The 14,686-nt window shown below is 40.9% G+C and overlaps 1 protein-coding gene across 1 annotated transcript in view; it reads right to left on the reverse strand.

Moving 5' to 3' along the window:
- Nucleotides 1-5,003: 5,003 nt before the first annotated feature.
- LOC136224093 (GDSL esterase/lipase 1-like) overlaps nucleotides 5,004-14,686 on the reverse strand; it is a 35,544-nt gene continuing 25,861 nt past the window's right edge. The window contains exon 5 of the mRNA XM_066012347.1: nucleotides 5,004-5,121. Within this exon, the coding sequence (XP_065868419.1) occupies nucleotides 5,099-5,121 (23 nt within the window). The 3' untranslated portion in view covers nucleotides 5,004-5,098. The remainder of the gene's footprint in view (nucleotides 5,122-14,686) is intronic.

Below are 14,686 nucleotides of genomic sequence, written 5' to 3' on the forward strand. Positions count from 1 at the left end.
GGTGTGTGCGTTTATTTATTTACGGATATATAAGATAAGAAGAACAAATGTCAGTCTAATTACACGTATCACAACATCTCTCTTACACCCTTATTCCTCCACACACTCATTGGTCCAGGTCTCTTTCCTAGGATTTTGGTTTGGGGCTCACATTGCGGTCCAGGGGACGCGTGATGCCGTCGATTATTGCGGAAAAGTAAATCACCCATCAGACAATACAATTAATTTTTGACGTATCCACGTTCAGTGACTAAGAAATCGACCAAGTTGGATTGTCCTTTCAGAATAACTCGTCTTTTGTCATTTTGCGAGACGCATTAGTTTGGGTTTTGACTTCCTTTGAGCGCATCTCAGTTTTTAGACGTGGTACGAGTTATTCTTCTAGTCCAATCGTTCGTTATTGTCAATGACTCGTTCCCTTTTGTTCGCGCGGGATCGTGTCTCGATTTTTGGATTACAACGGGATCTTTTGGATCTATCGAGAGACATAACCACGTGTTTATTTAGTGATGGAATCACTTTTGGATTTTATTTTAGGGAACGGACTCATCGCGTAACGTGTTTGTTCTTAGCGTCGAGGATTCGTTTGCTCATTTTGCTACGTGAAAAGACGGCGAGTCTTATTTTGAGCGCACGATAATCTTTCGGCTAATTACAACTCTTTGTTCCTCCCAACCCACGGGATATATCATCTCAGTGTGGTTATAGAAAATCAACGTTTCGTTGAATCGCATGTTTATTCGAGGCGAGGATATTACCGTTCTCTTTCCTTTAGGCGCGAATTAAGCAAACACGTACATCGGGCCATATTTCTTGCAGTTTTGGTAACGGTCGAAATGATCGAGTCGTTAGTCAAAACCCGCAGTCTCGTCCATATGACGCAATTATATGGTTTGGCTTAATTCGGCTTCGAGATTTTAAACGGGGTATACACTCATTCGAGGCACGTATTCAACGGCATTGGTTTATTTTCTTTAACTACTCGTGGGATTAACATATATCGTAGATTCAGAATGATTTTGGTCGTTTAGTTCATTTTCGTCTTTTTATTTTCTTAGTCACCTTTTGCAGACACGTCCATTTCTCTTAAGAATGACACAAGGCATAACGTAAGAGCTCGTCTTTTATTCGGAAGGGACGGGCTACTTGTGCGAAACTTTTTACGTTACAACAAGGTCGTTCAAAACAGAAATGTTCTTCGTTTTTGTTTCGTCGTGATCTCTTTTTATCCCAATTTATCTAAAGAATGTGAATAACGGCTACTCGTTAATATAGTCTTTTGTATCGAAATGTAACTATCCTTAACACCGAACCGATTCATACTAATATGTGCTTACGTCATAACGTATTTCCTGAACACGTGCCTTCGTCGGGACGCCGAAAGGGACAAGGCGGGTCGCACATGTTCATTCATACGAGATAACTAAGTCGTCTTTAGTTCAAATTGTTTCGATGTTTCAGGGTAATTAGTATGTCGATTCATGAGTATATATTAACGCATCGTCTCATTTTCTTTACATACTTTAGGATTAGACACGTATCATGGCGGTTTGAAAACACGAACTGATTCATTTATCACATCAAAAATAGTAACGGGTGATCCTATGAAAACTTCTAAGGCTACTATATGCTGACACGGCTGACCACGGGACCTCACAGGACCGCACAGATTCGCCCCTAACGAATGGCTGGGGACCCTCTGGCGCCTTACTGTAAGGGGGAACTTACGCTAGCCTCTTTCGAGCGACGAATGGACTCTCGCTAGAGGTTTCGCGGAAATTACCCAAAGGGTTTGCAATAATGCACATGAATGCATACGAAAAGAAGTAAAACGATCCGTCCCCGTTAAGGGCTTAATACACGCCTTCCGGAATCAAATTTCTCGCTTCCCCAGCAGAGTCGCCACTTGTTAGACGAGGTGCTGCGGCTTAATCTCCCGGGCGGACGGGGGGTGGACAACCTCATGGCGACGTAAGCGGTGATTGGCGCCGAAAGCAACCAAACGTGGAATCAAGCAGCTCGGCAGGACCGGAGCTCGGAGATATGGAAGAGTCGCCACCCACGAATGGGAAAATGAACACCGATCCCTTGCGGGAGACAGGTGTGGGTTTGGGAAACTTAGGTACGAGCCGAGAAGGCTAGCTCCTTTCCGGAGAAAGGCTACTAGGCACCCCGACATCGCCCGGTTATGAACCACCGGCCTCCTACTCAGCATGTTAGGCGATAACGGACTAATCGTATACTTCTTTAAGTTTAAAATTCATTTGAAACCCTTTTCTTTCTCTTTTTAGAAACCGTTTTGAGCATATATTATTGAAAAGCCATATTAGTAAAGAATCACCCATTTACGTTATACATACACAGAGAGGGGGAGAAAGAAGTGATTTATTTACAACCGCATTTAAAGGTCATGTTGTGTGTTTATTCTACACTAACTTGTTCCCATAACGATTTTATTTACATGGTTCGCACCTTAATCGCCGTTGGAACGATTTAGGTGCGTTTTAAAACCCCGTTTGATGAAGTTTACCCGAATCGCCGTTGGAACGACTCGAGTGTTTGAAAACATTGAGATAAAAAAAACCTTTGATAAGAAAACGTGGTTAAACATACAAGTCAATTTTATTTTATACAAATCATTTAAGAAAACGATTCAAAACTCTATTATTCACAAAGAAAACGATTTTAATTATAATGTTCGCTTAATCCGCCGTTGGAACGGACTAAGATTTTAAGACGTGGTGTTTTGAGAAATGATTTGAAATGTTAACAAAAACAACTCTATTTACTTACATTAGGAAACTCTAAAAATCCATTAGTTTAAATAATTATATTGAAAGCTCTTTTTGTGATTTATTTTCCTCTCTTATTTAATGGACTCTCTACCTATTATACTTGCAATAGTAAACCCATTTAAACCAAGGCTCATACTCAAATAAAGCCCATATGAAACATGGACCCATGAATGGTCCAAAGAATAAAGAAAGTAATTCTAGCATATATATATATATTTAAATCAAAAATAGAATAAGAAAATAAAAATTTATACAAAAAAAACTATATGTATATAAAAATAGTAGGTACAATATATCTATACTTTAAAAATGTGAAAATAGTAAGTAAATCCTATAACTAAGAAAATAATATTCATCCAAAAATAATTTCCTTCAATAACCACTAAAATAATCCAAATATCCCAAAACTATATATATACATATCTATTATAGTTTTAAATATCAAAAATAACATATACTAATATATATTAATTATTTCCCAAAATATCCAAGTAAATAATCTTCAAAATAGAATCTAATAGAGCCCAAATGAATAAAAAGAAAGACACATATATACATATACTTATATTGTAAAATAGGATAATAATGAACAAGCATACAAATATTCTAAAATAATTACATATACTAAAGGTCTAAAATAATTTGAAAAAACATATATTACATAACTATACATATATATATTAAGGATTAAAAGCTTAAAAGTTAAGAAAAAGGGACTGAAATGGCATCTTTTCCGTTTTGGCAGATTTACCGACGGAAAATCCGTCGGTAAACAGCATTTAGTGACAGAAATGACAAATTACAGCAGCACTCCAATATTTTCCAGATTTATTCGAAAGCTTTAAATTAAATCTAATGCAGTCGTTTTGGATTTCCGAACTACCAAAAATGGATCATAGTCGAAAACGGAAGTTCCTAAACGACGTTTTTTATTTCAAATCATTATTTGAGAATTTCTTTTAAAAACTTGTAATTACAACGTTTTCGATACCCGAACTACCTTTTTATCGGATCACGGTTCGTATTGGGATATCAAAACGAGATTTTTTATTTTAAAACAAAACCGAATTTTATTCAACACGAAATGGAAATTAAATAAATACGCTAATTAAATAAAATGTGACAACATAAATAAATAACTAAATAAATAAAAAACTATAACATAAAAATAAATAGGAGAAGAAGATAAATAAAATAAAATAAAAGAGAGTCTAGTCCTCGGATAATACCTTAAATTAGGTATCTGACAGTCGAAGCCGATTGATTCCACGAACCACGATCTTCCGTTTTTTAATGAAAATTTAGTAAAAATTGAACTTTAGGAAATTTGGAATTTTTGAGAAAAAAATATTTTTCTCAAAAAAATTCACTCTCTCTCTCTAAAAATGTTTAGAGTGAGAAAGCTCTCTCCAAAAATCCCTCCCTCTTTTGCATGGGGATCCGTGCCTTTTATAGGCAAACGGGTCCCCGGACCAATGGGCGACGCCCAAAGGAAATTGGGCGTCGCCCATTGGGGTTGGGCGGCCGCCCAACCTTGTGTTGGGCTACCGCCCAACCTTGTTGGGCGGCCGCCCAACATTTGTTGGGCGATCGCCCAACAGCGTTGGGCGAGCGCCCAACGCAAGGTTGGGCGCCCGCGCCCAACCTTCGTCGGGCGTTCGCCCAACGGTCGTTGGGCGTTCGCCCGACGTGGTTGGGCGTCCGCTCGACGACCCTCGGGGCGTGCCTCGCGCCGTCGGGCGTGCGTACCCCGCGGCCGCCGAGCGCGCGTTCCGCGCCGTCGGACGCTCACACGTCGCGGCCGCCGAACGCGCGCTTCGCTCTACCGGGCGCGTGTGCTCAGCGGCCCACGAGAGCGCGCACCGTGCCACCGGACCCGGGCATTGCTCGGACGTCGAGAGCGTGCCACTCGCGTTGCGTCCGACGGACGCCGAGCGCACGTCCCGTGCCGCCGATTTTCCTTCGCTTATTATTCTTTATATATTTTTTCAAAACTTCCGGAATCAATCGCTTCAACCGTCTTGTTTTCAGGTTTTCGTCACAGGTCCTCCGACTCGGTGTCTACACACCCCCTCACCACAAACCACTGCCCCCCTTTCCCTAGATCTATCCCTAACCCTTTTCACCATAAAACCCTTAGATGAATGGAGATTATTTTCGTTAAGATAATTAGCCCATACAATAGAACAAGGAGAGCAATCAACGCTATGGCTACTTTAGGACAATTCCGCCTTAGGGACCCCTACTGTGACAACAGCTACTACGCATCCCACATCAGATAATGCTATCGACGAAACAACCCTTTAATCCAGCATATCACCATGACCTGACACAGAACCAATCTTTTCACTTTTCGAGCATACAAATAATTTCAAATATCCAAAGTAAATATTTATTTTAAATTAAAGTATATAATTAATATTTATTTTATATGTAATTACAAAGTAATAAATAAATATTAAATACATATACATTAAACGGTTCGGTTAACCATTAACTGTTGTTGTTATACATTCCAAACCGAAACCGAAACCGATCACAGACTATTTTTACTACCCTATAGCAAAACTACTTACTAATTTTTGGTTCAGTTATCGGTTTTTTTTTTCTTGGTCCACCTCTAGTCGCCCCCCTTTTCTTTCCACTTGCCTTTTATCTAAATCCTAGGCTCTTGTCTATTTTTTTGTTATTATTCATCAGCTCTCACTCTCTCTCCTCCGTCTCGTAGCTCTCTCCTTCTATTCTCTTATTTTTTTTTCTATTTTCTGATTTTCATTTTTCACAGGCTCCTTCTTACCTAAATTTTTAAATTTTAATTTATTGAAAATAATTTAAAAACTTAAAAGATTGAGAGAAATTTTATACAATTTTTGAAGTAATACACTGGATAAATTAAATTGCACACAACTATTTATTAACACCAATCATTTTCTATAACTTTTAATTGATTGACTATAGTGTAACAATATGTTTCTCAGTGATTGTTATTGATGTGTAGTTTAGTATATATACAGAATACAGTTCACTCTATAGTGAAAAACTATAGTCAACAACTGAACCTATATTCTAGGCTAGAGATGAGGAACAGGCTGTGTCAATAATACAGATAAATAATAAATGAATATATAGTCTAATACACCCCCGTAGTCGAAAGGTTCGGAGGTCGAACGTTGAGACTATTTCTAAAATCTTCAAATAGTGCTGAGGGTGGGTCTTTGGTGAAGATGTCAGCGATTTGATAGCGAGAAGGAACATGAAGAACACGGACTTCTCCTTTGGCAAATCTTTCCCGGACAAAATGAATATCCATTTCCACGTGCTTGGTGCGGTGGTGCTGAACCGGATTGCCTGCAAGATACATTGCGCTGACATTATCACAGTAATATTGAGGATTTCTGAATCGGACAGCCAAGTTCCAGAAGCAGATTGCGGATCCAGCAAGTTTCAGATACCACGTTTGAAACGCCACGATACTCGGCCTCTACGCTAGATCGGGACAGTGTTGGCTGACATTTTACTGACCAAGATATGAGATTGTCCCCGAGAAAAACACAGTAGCCTGAGGTTGATCGGTGAGTATCGGGACAGCCCGCCCAATCGGCATCCGTGTATGAAATTAATTGACTGGGAGAGGACGCTAGCAGTGTTAGGCCAAGATCAAGAGTACCCTGAACATACCTGGGGATGCGTTTAAGTGCAGCCATGTGTCTAGTCTTGGGGTCGTGCATGAATAGGCATATTTGTTGAACCGCATATGATATGTCAGGGCGGGTGAGAGTGAGATATTGAAGGGCACCAGCCAAGCGTCTGTATTCGGTGGGGTCATGATAAGCAGCCGAGTTGCACGTTCCGAGGCCGGCTTTTTCAATTATTTCTGATGCATACTTCCGTTGAGATAGGAATATAAAGCTAGGAGACTGAGTTACTGATATGCCCAAAAAATAATGCAGAGGTCCCAAGTCTTTCATTAGAAATTCAGAGTTCAATTGAGACATTACGGAAGCCTGAAGCTTGTCAGAAGAGGTTACTAGCACAATATCATCAACATACAGAAGGATGTAGGCTGTGTCAAAGCCTTGTCTATAGACGAATAATGAGTTGTCAGAAATGCTGTTTGAAAACCCCATCTTAAGGAAAAAAATTGGCGAATCGCTGATACTAGGCCCGAGGTGCCTGCTTGAGGCCATACAATGATTTCTGGAGCAGACAGACATGATCAGGATACCTAGAATCCTGGAACCCCAATGGTTGGTGCATGTATACTGTTTCATGAAGATCCCCATGCAAGAAGGCTTTTTTGACGTCCAATTGTCGAATTTTCCAATTTTTAGACAAGGCTATGCTGAGGACAGCACGAATGGTGGCTGGTTTAACCACTGGGCTAAATGTTTCACCACAATCAACACCTGCCAGCTGTCCAGACCCGTTTCTAACCAATCTTGCTTTATACCTCTCAAATGATCCATCTCACTTTGTTTTGTGCCTGAAAATCCACCACCTACGAATAACATTAGCACATTTTGGACGGGGTACGAGTACCCACGTCTTATTTTGAATAAGAGCCTCAAATTCATCAGTTATGGCTTGTACCCAATTTGGATCATTTAATGCAAGGGAATGTGTTTTTGGGATCAGAGATATGGTAGGGTGTGTTAAGGTGGAGAGATTTAGCATGGGACGAGGTTTGTGTATGCCATGTTGGGCCCGTGTGGTCATTTTATGAGTGTTAGGAATGGGTAATTGAGGGGACGGTGCTAGAGATGATTCGATATTGGTAGTTGTACGAGTCGAAGAGGAAGGGGCAGAATTATCAGAAAATAGTGGGGAGGCGGTTGACGAAGAAGGTGAAGACGAGACACAGACGGACTGAGTTGACGCGATGGAACAGGAGACGACACGGACTGACTATTTGGACTCTACGGGACAGCAGACGACACAGACAGACTGATTCAATGCGACTGAACAGGAGACAACATGAACAAATTATTTGGACTCGACTGAACAGTAGAAGACACGGACGGTGTTATAGAGTTCGACGCAACAGGGGACGAGGAGGAGACGGATAGGGGAGAAGCGACAGACTCGGGGTGGACAGAATTTTTAGGGGGAATGGGATGACGCGAATGGACAACGGGGAGCAGATTGTCGTCCGCCGTGGCAGGAATCGGAGGGGGAGATGCGCAATTGATAGGCGCGGTGGAAAAGGGAAATGTCGATTCGTCAAAAATGACATGATGGGAGATGATTATCTTATTCCTAGACAAGTCCAGACACTTATATCCTCTATGATTAGATGGCTAGCCTAAGAATACACATGGATAGGACCGAGACTCAAGTTTGTGTCATGTTTGGGATGGAATTAGAGGAAAGCAAAGGCACCCGAAGACACGTAAGTGAGAATAGGTAGGGTCCTGTTGATATAGAATTTTGGTTGGAGATTGATATCCTAATAATTTGTGACGATATATATTGAGGAGATAAGTTGCTAATTCAAGAGCATGTTGCCAAAATTTAAAGGGAATGGATGCATGATGCATTACTGTTCGAATTAGATTATTAATGGTGCGAATTGTGCGTTCTAATTTTCCATTTTGAGGGGAAGTGTAAGGACATGAGAAACGAAATTGCATTCCGTGAGTTTGACAAAATTGACGAAAGGAATTATTATTGAATTCACCCTCATTGTCGCACTGAAAAACTTTAATTTCCCGTTCAAATTGAGTGCGAATATATGAACGAAAAATAAGAAACGCGAAATAGACTTGTGATTTATGGGCTAATGGAAAAGTCCACAGAAAGTTTGTGTAAGAATCTAGAAATAACACATAATAACGATGACCACCTCAACTAAGAACGGGTGATGTCCAGATATCATTATGAATTAAATCAAACGGCATACAAACAAAATTATTAGAGGACTGAAAAGGTAATTTCATTTGTTTTCCATTAATAGATGAAGAACAAACAGAAACATCCTTAACTTTATTACAAGAGATCAAATTTTTTAGGGGTGTCAAAATGGGTCATGACACGATAACGCAATTCGCGTAACCCGTAAATTAAGCGGGTTAGAGTTTATGCTAAATGGGTCAAAGTGTTAAACGGGTCGACCTACAAAACTCGGTTAATAAACGTGTCGGGTCGTAGGTTGACTCGCAAACTCGTTATAACCCGTATAATTTTAGACGAGTTAACGAGCCGGGTCAACCTGTTTCACGAACCCGCCAAACCCGACCCATGTAACCTGTATAACTCGTTTATCTATTGGAAATTTCAGATTTTAGAGAGGGTATAATAGTAATTTAGGATCCCATATATATACCTAACACATTGTTAGGTTTTTCATTCCCTAATTTATAGCAGCCACCACCGATTTCTCTCTTTTCTCCCATTTCCTTTTCTCCTTCAAATTATTTCAAGCATTTATATCTAATTATTGTTTTTTTATTCATTGTTTTGCTGTTTCCTTTTTTTGGTTGGTTTGTTGTGTTGAAAGAATATTGTTTTGCTGTTTCCTTTTGATACCATGGTTAGAAAATATTGGGGATTCTGAATTTGCGAAGATAAGAGGAGGAGGTAAGAGGGAGCAGTGTTTGATTTGGGGGATTCTGGATTTTGGACTTGCTGTTTTTTATTTCCTTTATATATATATATATAAAGTGAAGTGGTCATGAATTTAATAAGACTTATCTTTAATAAATAAGACTTTATTATTATACTAGCGGTACCGTTGTATACAGCGGCGTTTTGGGTGCAAATTCACGAAGTGCTAGCAGGTCTCTTCTCCGAAACAGTCGGTAAGACCTTAGGGAATTACATTGGCTCGTTCCTTCAATATGATACAAAAAACATCCGGTCTATCAGTAGACCTTTTATGAGAATCAGGGTTCAAGTGGATGTGAGAATTCCACTCAAAACAGGCAAGAAGATTAGGCGAAGTGGAGGGGAATGGAATCACTGTCAGTTCAAATACGAAAAACTCCCAACGTTTTGTTATATATGCGGTCTGATCGGACACATAGACAGAAATTGCGATAAATTCTATGAAGCAGCAGATGAAGAAGTGCTCAGAAATTGGGATTCCTCAATTCGGGCACCGCCGAGACGCACCTCCAACCTAGACAGTGAACGTTGGTTGAAGGAGGAAGTTCAGGCTACTGGAGAAAGCAGTACTATGGGTGAGAAGCAGATCAAAGCTCCAGTACTGGAATCATTGGTCCGTAATTTGGGAGCCTGTATGTTGGACTCTGGCAAGTCGACCAATTTACAACATGAACTGCAGAAGTTAGCGATGAAGGGGCTGGAAGTTCAAGATGAGAGGAAGAAAAGGAGGAGTGAGACTCAGGCGGGTGATAAATCGCCTCAGGAAGAAGCAGTTGGGGTTTTCATACATAAGGAAATGGATATAGACGGAGATGGTGGCGTGCAAGGTGTCATGCAGAATGAGAAAGCAGCAGCCTCACAGTTACAAAACACAACTAGTTCAAAAAATGGTCAGACGGCGGGCCTCGATGGGGAGGTCTGCCCTGGATTATGAAGATAATGAGTTGGAACTGCCGTGGGCTAGGAAATGCCAGGGCAGTTCCAGTGCTGAGTGAACTCTTGAGAGTTCACAATTCGTCTGTTATATTCTTGTTTGAAATGTTAGTTACTGGATCTCGTATTATGGACATTAGAAGAAGGTTGAGTTTTGATGGTGGCTATGTTGTGGATTGTATGGGGCGCAGTGGAGGGCTATGTGCTATCTGGAGGAAAAACGCAGATTGCTTACTACTTTCTTTTTCTAACAACCATATTGATTTGTGTATTCATGATAGTGTGAAGGGAGACTAGAGGCTCACTGGGTTCTATGGATTTCCGGAGAGTAGCCATCGAAGAGATTCCTGGACTCTCTTAAAATCTTTAGCTGCTGCATCCTCTTTACCATGGGCTGTCATAGGAGATTTCAATGATCTTCTGGATCAATCTGACAAGAGAGGGATTTTGAATCACCCGGAGTGGTGCATTAAAGGTTTTAGAGAAGCGGTGGAGGCGAGTGGGCTCAATGATATTCCTATGCATGGTTATCCTTTTACATGGATTCGTCACCATGGTAAACCTAACGAGGTGCATGAGAGGTTGGACAGATCTCTAATTTCGGAAGCTTGGGCGTCCTTATTCCCGGAGGGGTCGCTGTATAATGGCTTTGCGCCAATATCTGATCATTCACCCATTTTTCTATTAACGCAGGTCCCTTCCCGAGGTCGTCAGAATTACAAGTTTGCCTTTGAAGATAAATGGTTGCGAGAACCGGAGATAGATACGGTAATTTCAATCTCCTTTCCACATTAGACTAAATCGTCTTGGTGAGAGACTCATGATGTGGGGAAGACAGAAAAATCAAAGTTTCAGGGCTGATATCAAAAATTGTAACAGTAAACTTGATCAACTGAGGGGCAATCCCACGGCTGGTGCAATTGACGAGTTTAATGCTACTAAAACTCAGCTTCTTGATCTATTACTCAAAGAAGAAGACCATTGGCGGCAACGATCTAAGAAGTTGTGGATACAGGAGGGCGATTCCAATACTAGATTTTATCACGCCTATGCTAATAGGCAGAAAAAGAGGAATTACATTTCTAAATTGTAGGATGAGTCAGGTATATGGACTTCGAACCAAACAGAGTTGGAGAGGTTGGCGGTCGATTATTTCTCAAAGCTATTTTCGAGCAGCCAGACCCAGTTTCATCAGATCACAAACCTAGTGCAGCCACGAATTAATGAAGAGGATAATCGGACGCTTCTCAGTCCTTTCACCAAACAAGAGTTTCACAAAGCTCTATTTCAGATGCACCCGTCAAAAATCGCCGGGTCCAGATGGTTTTAATCCGGCTTTTTTTCAGAAGTTCTGGCCGATCATTGGTGATGATCTCTTTGCAGCTGCTAAATTTTGGCTATCTAGAGGTTCCTTTCCCCCGGGCTTTAATGACACGGTGATAGCCTTAATTCCAAAGTGTGAAACACCTGCCTCCATGAGAGACCTGAGACCTATAGCCCTGTGTAATGTGGCCTTCAAGATAATCACTAAGGTATTAGCAAACCGGCTTAAAGGTCTACTACTGGAAATAATTTCAGAAAATCAGTCTGCTTTTGTGAAGGATCGGTCAATATCTGATAACGTCTTGGTAGCGTTTGAGATGCTACATAGCATGAAAAGGAACCCTAGTAGAAAGAAAGGATCGGTTGCACTGAAGACAGATATCTGTAAGGCATATGACCATGTAGATTGGAATTACCTTCAGGCTATGATGTTAAAATTGGGCTTCTTAGTTCAGTGGGTCTTAATGATTATGATGTGTGTGACGTCTGTAAGATACTCAGTTCGTATGAATGCCAATGTTGTCGGATCTATAAGCCCAGAAAGGGGATTAAGACAGGGTGATCCCCTTTCTCCGTACCTGTTCCTATTCTGTGTTGAAGGTCTGACCACACTGATTGATGATGCTGTCAGCAAACGCCAACTTAAAGGTGTGAGTGTCACTAGAGGTGCTCCTAGCATCACTCACCTACTGTTTGCAGATGACGCCTTCTTCTTCTTTAATGCTACGGTTGAGGAAAGCAGGGTCATGAAACATATCTTACAGACTTATGAAGCGGCTTCAGGACAGGCAGTGAACTTGGTAAAATCAGGCTTGATGTGTAGTAACAATGTTGATCCTATGCTGCAGGAAGGTATCTCCTACATCCTGGGAATCTCTAATCCCATTTCGACTGGCCGGTACCTTGGTCTTCCGTCATTAGTAGGCAGGTCCAAACGAGCGATCTTCGCTCACTTGAAGGATAGGCTTTGGAATAAGCTGCAGAAATGGAGAGGCAAACATTTATCCAAAGCCGGGAGAGCCACTCTCATTAGATCCGCTGGACAAGCCCTTCCGGTGTACTATATGGGGGCTTTTCTGTTGCCTAGTTCCACCGCAGAGGAGCTTCAACGCATGCTAAACTCATTTTGGTGGGGTAATAAACCGGGTGGAGAGAGGTCAATCAATTGGTTGAAGTGGGACAAGCTATGTGTTACTAAGTGTCTAGGCGGATTAAGTTTTAGAGATTTCACTGCCTTTAATTTGGCATTACTGGGAAAGCAAGGGTGGCTACTTATAACAGAACCCAATACCCTCGTTAGTCGTGTTTTCAGAGCTAAATATTACCCAAGATGGGATTTTCTCTCGGCCCGGTTAGGGCATTCTCCGAGTTATATTTGGAGGAGCATTTGGCATTCTCAGATAGTGTTGAAGGAAGGCTTCCGGTGGAAGATTGGTGACTGTAAATCCGTGAGGGTATGGCTGGATCCTTGGTTGAAGGATGTAAATAATTGCAAAATTGAGTCTGCTGCTCCGGAACCCCATCTTGATCTCAAGGTATGCGATCTTTTCATTCATAATACTGTTGAATGGGATAGGGAGCTGCTAGAGGAATTCTTTCAGGAGCGGGATGTTTCAGAAATACTGAAAATTGAGGTCAGGAACCACAATAAAGCGGACTCAAAAATATGGAATGGTTCGAAAGATGGTAAATATTCTGTCAAGTCTGCCTATCGCCTGTTAGTAGAAAAACTTGCACCTATGACAGAGTATGAGGAGGAAGGAGATTGGTTGAGGATATGGAAAGCTAATATTCCCTTTAAAGTTCGTTATTGCATATGGTGTATGTGCAGGAAGTGTCTTCCCACGAGAGTTCGGCTGCAACAACGAGGTGTTCCAATTGAAACAGAATGTATCATCTGTTATGGAGATGTAGAGGACGCCTGACATCTATTTTGGGAATGCCGATTTGCACAGGACATATGGAGGGATACTGGTATGCTGCAATCTCTGACCGCATATGCAGATGCTGCAGATAATTTTAGCGATTTAATCTTCTGGTTCATCCGTGCGGCATCTGCAGATCAGGGCGATAGATTCTTAATCCTGCTATGGGCAATTTGGCGTCACCGTAATGAGAAATTGTGGAATAATATTATCATTTCGCCAGTTAATACAATCAGATCAGCATTAGAGGTTCTATCAGATTGGAAACAGCTGAGGCGCAAATGCAGATTGAATGTTCAACAGACGCAGCAACAGAACGCAGATTTCAATTTGCAGATTATGGCATGTGCCTCCCCGAGACTTCCTAAAGTGTAATGTGGACGCCGCGGTGTTCGAAAATGAAGGGAAAGGAGGGATCAGTGCAGTAATCAGAGATGAAAGCGGATGTTTCATTGCCGCTCGAATCCGTGGCCTGGAAGGAATTCCCCCGATCAGAGAAAGAGAAGCTCGGGCGGTGCTGGATGCATTACAATGGGCGGAGGAACGGAACCACGTTAAAGTTATATTTGAATCAGATGCCAAGATCGTGGTAGACGCAATTAATTCATCAAGTGAGGATCTAACTGAGTTTGGAGACTTAGTTCAACAATGCCGGTTTATTCTTTCTTCGAATGACTGTTACTCAGTCACATTTGTTCGGCGACAGGCTAACGGAATCGCCCACGCTCTTGCAAGAGAATCCCGCTTAGCTAACAGTCCCGTAGTTTTTGATCGTGTTCCAAGTTTTTTATCTTCTGTAATTAACATTCTTTGCCCGTTAGTGGGTCATTAATTCAATTCCCTTTCAAAAAAAGACTTTATTATTATTATTTTTATGAAATGCATTATTGTTTTTCTTTTCTTTTTAATTCAATCATTTTTGCATGATAATTTGGCGATCAATAAGTAATATTTAATATTTGTTTCATAAATATTGAAAAGATTGATTATTGAAACATAAAAAAAATAATAGTTCTTTTTTTTTCCTTTTGTGAAACATAAAAAAAAATAAATAAAAGTTTGTTATGTTGAATTTGAATTGAATGTTTTTTAATGGATTTGTTGAAA

This window comes from Euphorbia lathyris, chromosome 3, assembly GCF_963576675.1.
Source record: "Euphorbia lathyris chromosome 3, ddEupLath1.1, whole genome shotgun sequence".
NCBI classification, from domain to species: domain Eukaryota; kingdom Viridiplantae; phylum Streptophyta; class Magnoliopsida; order Malpighiales; family Euphorbiaceae; genus Euphorbia; species Euphorbia lathyris.